Source organism: Labrus bergylta, chromosome 17 (assembly GCF_963930695.1).
Source record: "Labrus bergylta chromosome 17, fLabBer1.1, whole genome shotgun sequence".
Taxonomy (NCBI): Eukaryota; Metazoa; Chordata; class Actinopteri; order Labriformes; family Labridae; genus Labrus; species Labrus bergylta.
In genome coordinates, this window is record NC_089211.1 from 1200885 (window position 1) to 1215334 (window position 14450).

Consider the following 14450-nt stretch of genomic DNA (forward strand, 5'->3'; position numbering starts at 1 on the left):
GGCAGGAAGAAATACTGAAGCATGCCGCTCATTATCTGGAAGATTCTAAATGACTATGATATATGACATCTGCAAAAAATAATACAAGGACAGCGAAGTGGCAAGCCAATCACACTGGTTGTTTTTCAATTTATGTGTCAGTCTGGTTTATTAGAGCTAGTGGTGGTGCACTGAAGACAGGAAAATCGTGAAAGTTATCAACCTACGGAGGAACAAATGTCATTAAAGTGCTTTATAAACATAAAATCCTAAAACAAATATCCCCTTTAGATCAGAAAATCTATTTAAAGGGGCGCTGGTGGCGCAGTGGTTAGTGCGCGCGCCCCATGTATGGAGGCTGTCGTCTCAAGCGGGCGGCCCAAGTTTGCTTCCCGCCTGTGGCTTCTTTCCCGCATGTCATTCCCCCGCTCTCGCTCCCTGATTTCCAACTCTATCCACTGTCCTCTCTATCCATTAAAGGCACAAAAAGCCCCAAAAATAAATCTTGAAAAAAATAAATAAAAAATAAAAAATCTATTTAAAACTCCCCTTCTTCACATTTGTGTTTTAAGTGATCTTACATAGCTCATGTAGCTTAAACCGGTCGTATGTTGTCTCAGACCCCAGGGCATTGGTCTCAGTCACTCTCAGGGTATGGATTGTCTGCCATAAGGCAGGATGATCTATATCACAGTGCTTGTGGGTGTTGTCCACAACGCATGGCTTCCACTCCTGACCGTTCCCCCTTCAAAGACAAGACAGAGCACGGTCAATTATGCAGTTTGATAACTGACAAATCAGTGTTCAGGAAACTGCAGAAAAACCACAGTTGATTTCTACAGCCAATACAGTATATCTTATCTTCTCCTGCTTCCATAGGAATCCAACAAAGATAACGTTTAGAAACAACTGCTGTGATTAAGGGCATAAAAGCAAAAAGATGAGAGTAAGCAGAGGAGGATAGACAGCGTTCATGTTACTTCCTCATTCTAAATGTGACCTTCAACTTGCAGTTAGTCAGTCTTACCTGAAGGAGGCGTTGTACTTGGCCGGCAGAAATGTCCTTACAGATTCCTCCCAGGAGCAGCGAACATGTGTGTGATTGGGCACTTGACAGGAAATGCTCAGTGGCCCAGGGGGACCTACAGTAGGAAACAGGAGTCAAACAGAGTGAGAGTTCATGACAGAGAGTTCTTTTTTTTTTTTTTTACTGTTAGTCACAATATTTCACAATTTATGTCTTCTAAAATAGTCTAAAAATGAAATGTGCTCAGTTATCCCTCTCATGACATTAAAGGAGAAGCTCGGCCACTTCCATTGAAAAACTTCCTGTTCCTGGAAAGGAAGCTCGCTTAGGGAGATGTTTCCTGTTTGAGACATGAACGGAAGCGGGGGGCCTTTGTCTATGTCACGGCTGATAAGACCCGTTTCCCCGGAGGACCAGTAAGCCCTTTTCTGATCACAAAATGACTTGTTATAGACACAGAGTAAGGCTGTTAATCAGAAACTGATTGATAAAAAAGAGGGGGAGAAAACAGACAAACTCAAGAGAAAATGAAATGTCTGAGTAGGAGGAATAGAAACTGTTTGATGGTTCTATGATGAATGATCTAAAAGATGAACTTCACTGAGGGAAAGGGCTGCCTCTTTATGGAAGGCTCAACCACAGGGGACATGTTCCTGCTTGCAAAGGTTGTTTTTTTTCTCCCCCCGAAGATACAGTCCCATGGCAAAAGCCGAAAGTATGGAAGAGCTGTTGAAGTGTTATAAATCCTAAATTTGGCACTGTGTAGCAGGACAAGTCACAAAAACACTTACGGCCCAGCCTGAGGTTGACAGAGTGGAGGAGGAGCCCTCTGTTGTCATAGCAGCTGTAGTTGCCCTGCGCAGAGTGGTTGACATGCAGCAGTACTAAGGTTCCATCTGATGTCACCATGCGCCATGGTAACACTGAGCTGTGGTTGTGATGCCACACCACAGGTATCCTGGACAGGAACACATTACAGTTAGATTATTAATATTGTCAAGACAATTAAACCTCTTTAAGGACATTATCACAGGCTGCTTTAATTCCCAGAATCTTGCATATCACCATGAACCACACCCACAAGGAGATTGCCACTATCATTATTTTTATACGTGTTTTTATTTCCATTTATTGGCTTTCTTTTGATGACCCCTGAATTTACTAAACTTAGTTTTAGATCACTGAAAACAAAACAAAAATCCAACTCCTGTGCTGAAAAGATCTTGTCACTTTATTACAAAATAAAAAATCCAGTTCAAGTCTCACTCAGGCAATCACATTCATTCCTTACCTGATTTGTGACTTCCCGCATGCCAGCTTCACATTGGACTCCAGGTGCTCATACTGTATACCCGACACTGCAAACAGACGTCCAATAAAATATTAAAGCACATCCGTGTCTAGCCTGAAAGATCCGCACACTTTACAATCCAACATACCCACGTGTTCACATTGTCTGTAATAAAGTGATTTAAGCTCCATCTTTCACAGCAGAGTCAACAGCATTACAATAACATGACCATACAAGGTTACCTGCAGTCACTAGGCTGTAAAAGCTTTGGCACAAAATATCGAGCTACTTCAGCATTTTATATTTCTCAGAAAGTTTATTCACACATTATGTAATATTACTATACATCAGCAAATACACATTAAGACACATTCAATTATAGACAATACACAGTAAAGCATTTTAAGAGGATACCATGAAAAAGATTCAGATTAAGACTTCTCTACTTAAATAACTGAGTTAAAAAACATTTTTCATTTTAACAATCAAAGAATGGCCTTTTGTTATGTTGAAATGACGAGTGCTGTGTTTCCCGGTGAGACTTCCACATAAGTTCATTTAAACAGCCGGGGCCTGCTTTCTGCTCTCTGTATTAATTTGCCTGTCCACAAGATTGATTCACTGACTGCAGAGGATTAAACATGGTCCTGTGCTTCTCAGACCCAAAGTAAACAAATTACTGGCATGTTATGGATTTTGGAACACTGAAGAGGACTAAAGAAAATACACAGACAAAACCAGTGTACCTCGAGCAATCCTCTGTGTTTCAGTGAAAATCAATATTCAGGCAGGACACTCTCAACCGTATATGGAGGGACCTTTAAAACTGGACCGCTTCACAAAGTAGATTGAGAACTAGATTATTTGTTTTTCTAGCCAGTATCATCACTGTAGTGATACTAACCACGCAAATACTAGAGGTGGGGGAAAAAATCGATACCAGTACAGTATCGCGATATTTTGTGTGGCGATATATCGTCTCATGGCCGCCAAGTATCGATATTTTCAAAATGATATTTTAGATACTTTTTAAATTTTTAACTGCTGAAGGGGTTGCAAAATTCATTTTGAACAAGTTGCATTTATGTTAAAGTTCAATTAGACTGAAATACAAATAAAAAGACTTAAGTGAGATGAACAGCCTCCAACTTCATTTAGTTTAGTGTAATGGACATAATATGAAGTTAAAAAGCTTAATCGCAATATATTGTATCGCAATTCTTAGCATATCGCAAAATGTTAAAATCGCAGTAGAATCATATCGTGTCTCAAATATTGCGATAAAATCGTATCGTGGGTACTCTGGTGATTCCCACCCCTAGCAAATACCTTTACTGTATCCTTGCTTTATTAGTAGTAGCGCTATATAGTCATTACAAATAGACATTTGGAAATCTGAACAGGAACTTTGTAACTATTCATCATTAGTCTGTTTGCAATTTTGATTTGGACAGTATTTAAATAAAAAAACTGCTAAAAGCAGCAACTCCATGCCTCCCAATTGAACTTGGGCTGGCATCACATGTTTTAGACATGACATCTCTAAACCTGGGCAATAGAAATAAAAAGTTATTTGGACAGTGTAGCTGCCTTTTAATATGTAAGTAGATTTATCCTGTCACAGGTTAATCCTCCACAACAAGTCATGAGAGTCAGTCTTTTATTTAACCATGGTTGAAAAAGCTGAAAGGCAATACCAGTCATTTAGTTCATTTAACACTTTGTTAAAAAGAACCGTTTGTATCAATAACCACATTGATGAGAGAGAGAGCTGTTGTATTATTACTTGCAAACACTAAATTGAAAGCTAGTGTACATTTAAAGCTAAACTAAATGCAGTGTAAGCAAACATTTGTGGTGACTGCGGAGTTGATACTCTATCTCCAGTTAGTGAGTGTATGCGTGTGTCATGTTTAGCTTGGCTCCGTAATATCAAAACTTGCAGATCTGGAGTGGAAAAACATCAGTTTGACTGCCAGTGTGCCACGCACACACCTTCATTAATTCTCCACCTCAATCACTCAGGCATGCACACTCCCTGCTGGCCTCCCCTCCTCTCCTTGGTTACCAACACTTTGTCCCAGGTCTTTGCTCTGTCTTTCTTCCTTATTCTAACACAAACCTTCCTTTATTCCATTTACCCTTCTTTTACACGTTTCATCAGATGTGGCCTGAGGTGAGGGGACCAGAGGGGTTAGAGGTAGGATACATTTTAAGGATCTTATAATTATTATAATTCTTTATTTGTATATTTATATAAAATATCCCTGCAGCAGAAACCTCATATGTTCTTCAGGGATCAACTGAGGTAATTCTGAATTAAATTGTACACATACTCAATTGAAGTCTTTACTGAGGGCTTATTCAATACTTGGTTTTCAATGATACCTTAAAGTTGTCTTTTCTGGCCGAGCTATTGTTGTTTTAGTGGTTGTGAAAATGAAACAGCAGTGGGAACGAGCTGCAAAGTTCTCCTTAGTGATTCTGTGGTTGCATTTATGTTTTTGAGAGGAGGAGACAAATACATACAGAAAGAAGGACAATGAAACCTATTGAGATGTTTTTAAAAAAGCAAATAAAGCTGTTTATACTTGAGTTCTGTGTACAGGAAACAAATTTCAGCAACAAGGCCAGCTGTTGTATAGTTTTCTAATAAAGCTGTGTGACAATGAAGGTCATAGTATCTTCAATTAGCTAGCAATTAAAAAACTGTCTTTTTTGTTATTATACATGACCTAAATACCTTTTTTCATACTTACTCTGTCCTCTGAAACTTTCAATTAAAATGCTGTTTAATCACTAAGTTCAGAACACAGTGACAATAGTGAAAAGGCACCAGGACTGGATTTCAAAAGTAGGCTGGGAATCTTTGGGTGCCTCACAATTAGCTTCGATTTGGATTCTTGGGGTCAGGATTTGATTGAGAATCTATTTTTCGATTCTAAACGATTCTGGATTCGCGATTTAAAGTCTATTTTTGAATTAGTATATACTCTCGGATTTACTCCAGTCACCTGCGACACTGGCTGAATTTCTTGCTGCTCCATTTGGCATTTTACTGAGTTAAAGAGCTAGCGTTATTAATTAGCAGGGAGTGACTGATCAGCCAGAAAAACAACAACAATTTTTAGAAGTTATGAATCTATTTAAAATCTCAGAAGATAAGAATCTCGACTTTTACATAAATCAGTTCTAGGGAGAATCAAAGTTCTAAACATAATACTCAACAATAAACCTGTTATTTACCAGATTTTCTTTTTCCCTTTAAAAGGACAAAGAAACACACGCACGCACATGCAAGTACACCCCTCCCTCTTTCTGTGTGTGTGTGTGTGTGTGTGTGTGTGTGTGTGTGTGTGTGTGTGTGTGTGTGTGTGTGTGTGTGTGTATATGTGTTACCTGGGGCCCTGGTGCAGTGCAAAGATTTGGCTGGTCTGAATGTGTGTATTCATGATTTATTGGCAGTGAAGTACATTATTCCCCAAACCCGCAGCGTTCCACTCATATCTGATTCTGCCTTTGGCAAGAGGGCCCAGAAATGTGCATACACACCAACATACATAAAACCACACACACACACACACACACACACACACACACACACACACACACACACACACACACACACACACACACACACACACACACACACACACACACACACACACACACACACACACACACACACACACACACACACACACACAGGAAGGGTGCAAGTTTCTCTCAACATTAAAATCAGATGGCAGGCTGGACACAGAAACTGCAAACTGGATGAAACTCAGTACTTTCCAAACAAAGAAAAAAACCTGGAACTGCTGTTTGGTAAATGAATGGGAAATTAAATCTTTGACAATTTCACCTGAAGGGCTGTGGGCAAGTTTTCTTATTTTTAGAGTTATTAACTGGGCTGATTTTTTGAAGGGATTCAGTGCTAGAGACAAGACAGAAACAAAAACAGTCTTTTAAAGAAAGAAAAAAGGAAAAATGGGGCGCTTGTTTAGCTCCATTTGGCACATGTCATCCCCACTCTCTCTCCCTCACATTTCCTGTCACTCTTTAAACGTCCTATCTAATACAGCTAAAGGAAAAAAAAAAAAAAATCTTAAACAACAACAAAAACGTGAAGAAAAGAGGACTCAGACAGATCTCTTTAGTAATGTGTGAGGCATCAACAAAAGTATCGATCAAAAGAAAGAAAGAAGGAAAACATCAATTCAAAATCAACTGTTAAAACAATGACTTTCAGGTTGCCAGTGGCCTAGTGCCCTATGTACAAAGCCTACAGTCCTCGACCAGGCAGCTAGACTCAACCTTTGACTCATTTCCAGCATATTAATCCCGACTCTCTCTCGCCCAAATTCCCAACTCTATCCACTGTCCTATCTCTCCAATAAGTCACAAAAAGACCAACAATTATTTCTTAAAAAAAATTGTACAATGATGAGTTTCCCTAAAAAAAAGAAAACGTAAAAAAATGTAGTTGCACTGTATTCCCATTGTATCTTCATTTGGGATGTGTTACCTCCTATAAGTACTTGGATCCAAAATAAGTCAAGAGCGCCCCAAAATAGTTCACAAAAGAATCTGTGCCTGATCCTTAACAGAAGGTGTGTTTGAGTGTGTGTATTTGTGTGTTTATGTGTGTTAAATATAGGTGGTGTGCAGGCAGAAGTGTGTGCATGTGTTACCTTCATCAGACTGAATCTGAGCGCAACTGGGACGCAGCGACCAAGATAAAAACCAGATGACTGTCAGACACACAGGACTGGACAAAAGGCCTGGCATCTGGATAGACAAAGAGAGGGAGAGAGCGTGGGGAGGAAAGGACATGTAAGGATCAGGAGTTCATCATCATCACCATCATCATTATCATTCTGAGTGTGCTTTATACAAGAACATATGAAAGAAAAATGTTTTGAAAAACATCCTGAATATATAATTTCTTTTTCAATTTCCTGGTGAGTAAATGTCCTTAAAAATAGCTTCAGTAACAACATAATGCAAAAAAATAACTTCCCAAATCTAGCACAAAAAAATCAATGTTTTTCTTTTATCATTTCCCCCCAAAAAGTTTTTAAATTCACAGACATTGTCCAAGACAGCCTAAAGGCGTGATCTCTCACTGGACTTCTCCATAAAGTATCTTTAAAAACAACAACAACAAAACACTGTCCCATAAGTAGGGGAATGATTTTTTAAAAGTGTTTGTGTGTTTTTTGTTTGTTTCCAATGACTTGACTCATCATAGACACTCTTGGTAACGTCAAGTTTTAGTTCCACCTGTGCTGGAGAATCCATCTTATTCTACCATTTAAATCAATGAAGCAAGTTTTCCTTTATAATCTAAACAAGGTGTTTGGATGATTCTATGTATGGTGTGGTTGTGGTACTATGGTACCCTCTTGCTTATGCCATTCATAGAACAGGCTGCATTAAATGTAACTTCAGTACAATTCTTTCTTAAAGGTCACATATTATACTCCTTTTCAACAAGTTTTAATAAGTGTCATCGAGCTCCCCAAAACATTTCTGTGAAGTATTCCTGATCCTGTATTTGATCATGTCTATAAAGCCCCAACATCGCAGATCTCTCGTAACAGAGGGGAAAAGACATAAAATATACATTCAAGTCTAAAAAAACCTAACACCTTTCTGCTGTGTCATGACTTGGAGTTATGGGAGTGTGACGTGATGCTGCTGATTTTATCCTCAATCGACATTTTACTGCAGACAGCTGTACTTAGAAGCATCGCTGACTGACAGAAACACAGTGCTGTATGCAATGTTGGTGTGTGTGTGTGTGAGTGTGTGTGTGTGTGTGTGTGTGTGTGTGCTTCACCTGTTTGTGCTGACACACACACAGAGACAACCATTTTGCTGTTTCCTTTTTCCCATCAGCCATTAATGAACCACAAGGCTAATTGAATTAGATACAGAATAAACATGTGGACTCCTACACTCTTTCATTGGAAACTCCACTTCACTTGTCTAGTCTATTGTCTTGTATATCTGAGTGTGAGTGTGTGAGTGTGCATGTGTGTGTGAGTGTGTGTGTGTGTGAGTGTGTGTGTGTGTGTGTGTGTGTGTGTGTGTGTGTGTGTATGTGTGTGTGATAAAGAGACTAAAAAAGAATCCTTTAATGTGATAAGGGGTGAAAGTCCAAAGTCACACAGCTAATTGCAGAATCCACTTATCTTACCTCTGGTGCCACTTAACTTTGGAGATAGCTGCATGTGAAATATTGTCATGACAACACATAAGTAAACCTCCATAGTGAGGGAGACAGATTGAGGGCCCATAAAGACTTGTTCCTGGAGTCATAACTGAGTGACTGGTCAAGAGGAAATTCTAACTCCATCAAAAGCTGCTCAAAAAAAGCAATGAAATCTGATTTGTTTTTTTCATTTTCCTGCAAGTTAAAATGTAAGTAATTTGTTGTCTGCATTCATTGCATGCTTCCTTTACAATTGGCAGAGTTAATTTACGAAAACTGAAATCACATCACATGCATTATTTGTCAAGTGAAATAGAACATCCTCCAGCGTTTCAAAACACACAAAAAACATGTAATATTAAGAAAACGCAAAGAAGATTGGTTCAACAGAGGGAAGTTTTTATAACCTCTATATATACAACCAGAAATATAAATTGCAAAAAACATGAACAAAAATAATCAAATATTGATGATGGGTCATTTTAAACTGCAGTTTAAAAGAATAGAGGTTTTAAGCGGATGATTGCAATAGAGGATACAATGAATTTGAATGAAATGAATGACGTAAGATAGATTGGGAAAAAGTCAGAAAGACGGAGAAGAATAGGACTGATAGGATGACGAGAAAGTTAGACGAATATAAGAGAGAGAGAAGCAAGTAAAAAGAAAAGAAGTGACACAGAGCTAATGCTTCTCCAAACGAGTATTAAAGTATTAATGAGTCTGTGTTATGTCAATCCCCATTGGTGGATATGTTGAAAATCAAGCCTGAAAATTTAAATTCCAGTGTAATTTTTTTCCGCCAACAGCAATCATGCAGCATGTCAAAGAAGATAGTTAGTGCTTTGAAATGTATTTCTCTGACACTTTGTATCATCCTTCCTCTCCTCTTCAACTCTTCAATGCCATGTTTCTAGTCTTCCTTTTCTACAGGTTGACTAATAGTTCTAAAAGGTTGGTACAAAGCAGTATGAGCTCACTGCTATCAGCTGTGCAGACAGGATTTATTTCAATGTCATGAAGTCTGATACACAACATGCTGAATGGGATGAGCTGGCAGGGAAAGAATCACAGTGATGCTACCTTAGCTTATGTAACCATTTCATGAAGGTTCAGTGCTTTCTGTCTGGAGTGTCAAAGCAAAGACATGAATGAGGAGATGTTGCATTGATTCATCTGTGACGGTGAAGTCAAGTGTAACCCACTAAGACACACTCAAATAGAGAAGACAAGGTGAGGGCAAAAGTGTTGCTCTCATTTATAAAATACCATTTCAATCTTTGAAATAACAAATCTGAATAGTTGTTCACACTCACTTCTAACTAGTGAAGCATCATCTCCTGACAAAATGCACATGCACAGCTTGAAACTCATCGTCTGAAAGTTTTCTGTGGACACTGGACCACCTACAGTACCAACGATAAATGGAGCAGCACAGAATAAAAAGCTGATTCCAAAGATTGACAGCAAGTCATGCAGCATTTTACTGCACTTTGAGTTGTGTTTTCTTCTCTGGTGGTCAAAGAGGGCTGGACCGTGGTAACAGAGAGAAACAAAGGATGGAATCCAGGTGTTTTGTAACACAATATGACAAGAGCAAGTTAGACTGTCTTTAAAAGAAGAAAATACGTTTTTAGAAATTGCACTTTATCCACTCTTTGACTTTCTAAATACCGGGGAAAACACCTGTGAAGATGTTAACTTTGCTGCCAGGAGCTTCTGTTTAAAAACTGTATTACAGATCCCGTCCTTGACCTTGTGGGCTGAACAAATAAAATGGACCTTCAAGATTCACTTTAATACATCCACTGTGGCTGTGAGATGAAACCCGTAAACACTCATTATTGGCTTCTCTGTAAGCCTCAGGTTTTGCAGCCAAACCGATCATCTGTTTGTTTAAAGCATAAAATAAATATCATCAACTATTCATCAGGAGAACAAGGTGTTATGTTTGGCTCGTACAAATACTGAAGGCTGCCAGGGCCTAAACAATGGGCACAGTGTGTTTGGTGATATTTAGACAGAGATTTACAGTGCTGTGGGTACAGATGAGATTCTTGATTAATAGTGTCCTTGGGAGGGTAATGATGATTGGAAATAAATTGAGTTGTTTAAGTCTAAATTGCAGATGAGTTTGGACTTGTGTAAGTTATTGTGAAACAAGAGGAATCAATCAACATCTGAATTTATGATTTTTGATGTTGGGCCACACACATAAGTGGTGCATTGTCATTGTAACAACAACTAAGAAAACTGCAGTCGTGGTCACAGTTACTCATTTATAGTATAGTATATCACATATCCTGACTTGTGTACCACAATCACTACCTCTGTCTGTTTAGGACAGCTATATGTCAGTAAAATGGTTTAACTTAATTATTGGTTTGTACTTTTAAGAGGCAGATTGATAATTGTACTTAAGTTAGATTATTTAAGCTTAAAAGCACTGAAAAAACAGATAGTGAAAGTACAAACTTGGTGTCAAAAAGTTGGTCATTCAAAAGACACAATTATGATAAATGCCGGAGCAGTACGTTAGTAAACCTATCCCTCTTTGTGTATTTTCAAAGGGGTACTTTAGTTTCCAGTTAGTTTGGTTAAAGTTAAACAGTTTTATTCTCGTACATGGAACACATACAGAACCATAAAATAATAAGCACTAGGACAAGTATCATGGCCCTTTAATCATCACCCCATTAGTCAAGATTTCATCCAAATGACCTTGGCCTTGCTCTGAGAACATATTTCATAAATTAAAGAGTAAAATACTCATGCGGCACATCACTAAAAAAGTGATGAATGGACAAAGGGTTTGATCGCCTGCATTTCCAGAGAAGTGGCTCATGCACCTCTGCCAAAACACAAATGAGGAAAACTCTACAGTAGAGACAAAGACACCCACTGTGGCTTACAAAATCAAATCCCCATAACACAAACCATACACAGAGTTTTTGAAGACTTTATAAGGGAGCAGAGGTAACCTTTATTTCCACTTATGTCCTATGATGTATCATGGTGGTGTTACATTCACCACTCCAGCACTGTAACTTCACACAACTCACTCGGCAAATTCAAATCTCACTGACTTCTTTCTCCCACACTTGCTTACATTCCTCTTCCTCTGTCAATCCCTGCCTTCATGCTTCTTTCAGCCTTTTTACATCCAGTAGATTCTGTACCTGCCACCAATACTAGTACACTGGTCGAGTGAGCTATTTAGACAGACACAGGACTTTCAACAATACCCAAGTGAGATCAAGTATGATTATGAAAACACATGTGCCACAATTAGTTTTATTTCATATAAATTATTTTTTAATAGTATTAAAGACGTATACTCTGTATGCTTTTAAGTTGGCGAGCAACTGGGTCCCAACAGTAACACTGACATTCAATGTGGAGTCAAGACAAGAAAAATCATAATGTTAAATAAAAAAAACTCTGAACCTTCATCAATTTCCCAGAATACACCTCACCAATAAATCCTTGAAAATTCAAAAATGTTGGTTATTTATTGTTAAGACAATGGAGCGACACATGAGAAAACTATGAGGAGATGTATGATGTATGAATCAAAAGCACAGGAGAATATAAAGGTGGCTCAGTTGATAGAGTCTGTCTTCTTACAACAGGAGGGTTGTGGGTTTGATCCCCAGCTCCTGCAGCTACATGTCTGATGTGTCCTCGGTCAAGACACTTAACCCCAAGTTGCTTATGGCGTATGAATGTGTGTGAACGGATTTTTTTGTTTTTTAAATCTCTGTAGCACTTTGAGATTATTTCCAAAAATATAAAGTGCATGACAAATAAAATGTTTTATTATTATTATTATTATTATCATTATTATTATTATTATTTATCCTAAAGATACAGAGATGGTGTCATTCAATAAATACTTAACTACAGTTGTCAAGGAAGCTACAAGCGTGTCACCTTTTAAAGCTCCTGTGAGGAATTTTGGGTTTGCGCTGAATTTGGCGACCCCTGTGGACAAAGGTGGGCAATTTATCTGTTTGCTGATCTTGTCCTGTGCATGTTTCAGAATGTTTTTCTGACCAAAAATCACATCCATCTTTATAATAATGTGTACGGTCCAACTTTGATTGAATCTTTGGCTTTAAAAAATAAAAAGAGGCTGTTTTTGTGTCGTGAGTGTAAACTGTCTTATGTAACACCTACACCACAGAATGGATGAAAGTCTCATAGCTTTATAACTATTCTCTCTTCTCTCTGTTAGTCTCATTGGCTTTTTTAGATTATATAGTGGCATCAGTATTGATTTCAATCTGTTTTATAACCAGCTAAAATCTCCTCACAGGAGCTTAAAGACTACAGTTGATCAGAATTTAACACAGATTAAATGTTTTGGATGGATAGTTCCTTTAATTTAATAATACAATAACATTTACTATGGTAAAGGAAATAACCCTTACATGTATGAAAAGATAGATAGATAAATAAATAAATAAGATAAATAGATAAAATAAGAGTTTATTTTAACCCTTCTTCCTCACTCCTGATAAGCAGTATTATTTTGATGTTTAAGAGCATCCATAAAATAAGGAAATAATGATTTGGATGCTGGACTGCAAAGTCAACCCTATGGATAAATCCAACTGACTTTTTTCTCCACTGTCCACCACGTTCGTTTACTCTTTAAGACCTTGACACACACTTATTTTTCCGCTCTCCTCTGCAGTCAGTCCTTGGCTCTGGTTTCCATCCCTCTAATGCCAGAATGTTCAAGGTTCATTAAACATATCCATGTCATATTTTTTAAATGGCTTACCCTCTTCTTGTCCTGCTTCCTCCACAGTTACTAGAGATCAGAAATGGCAGTCTATATCTCTCTGTGGCTTCCTGTACCTTTTTTTTTCAATCCCAGGTAATTTTCATTTTATCCATTCACATTTGCTTTCTCTTACCTCCCCATGACTTTACATGCACTCTTTATTTTCCATCTCCATGTCAGACAGAGAGTACAAGGTCTAGTAAACAACATGTTCCTAACTCTCCTTCCCCTAGAGCTAGAGAACAATGTTGCTTCCTGCCAGCAAAGTGCTGATCTGTCCTCTACCCCTTAACCCTTAGACAGGCAGGGGTGGAAAATCTTCTTTTTTTTTTTTTAAAGGTTATAGAACATATGTAAAACATTTCCATACTTATTTTCAAATATCTTAAATATTATGGATTTTATGAGTTGTATCCCCCAGGATAGGTTTCCCTAAAGAGAGTCAAAATGGTAAACATTTAAATGTTTAATTTGATAAAAATGATTGTTGTTTTCCCTGCTCATTTACATTATAAAGTGATAAATAGGTTTAAGGTTGAATTACAATCACATGAAAAAGGAACGTGAAAAAAATGGAACAAGGCAAATTCATTTTCTCTCTCTCACTGTTTTTGTGGATTCTTTTATGAGATTATTGTCTGTCTATCTAGGCATAATGTGCACTTTCCTTTGTCAATCATCGGAGAGCCTTCCCTTCTTCTTTCCACTGTGAAAGTGCATCTGCAACCTGAACGTCATGAACTTTTTCCAATGCCATTTTTTAACTGATCCAAAATACCAACATATTACCACTGACCTAGGGTCTAATGTTTTTCATCTTCCTCTTAACAATACTACTACATAGATTCTCTTTGGGGTTCAGGTCAGAAGTCCAGCGTAACATTTGCACAGTCAGTGATTTGGGGCGCCATGCCATCTGGTGTTGGTACACTGTGTCTCATCAAGTCCAGAGTCAACACAGCTGCAGATTTTAGAGCACTTCATGCCTTCCTCTGCTGACCACCATATTACTGTGCTTGATTGACCAGCCAACTTGCTTGACCTGAACCCCAAAGAGAATCTATGGAGTATTGGAGGAGTATTAGGAGGAGGATGAGAGACACCAGACACGAGGCTGATTGTCTCCATGTCACGTCGCACTGAT

The 14450-nt window shown here is 38.2% G+C and overlaps 1 protein-coding gene across 1 annotated transcript in view; it reads right to left on the bottom strand.

Annotated features, from left to right (window-relative positions):
* Positions 1-14450, bottom strand: part of il11ra (interleukin 11 receptor subunit alpha) — a 61024-nt gene that overhangs the window by 9743 nt on the left and 36831 nt on the right. Inside the window, exons 2-6 of the mRNA XM_020630582.3 lie at positions 6989-7085; positions 2298-2364; positions 1798-1964; positions 1007-1121; positions 561-724 (exon numbers count right to left, since the gene is read on the bottom strand). Of these exons, the coding sequence (XP_020486238.1) occupies positions 561-724; positions 1007-1121; positions 1798-1964; positions 2298-2364; positions 6989-7085 (610 nt within the window). The remainder of the gene's footprint in view (positions 1-560; positions 725-1006; positions 1122-1797; positions 1965-2297; positions 2365-6988; positions 7086-14450) is intronic.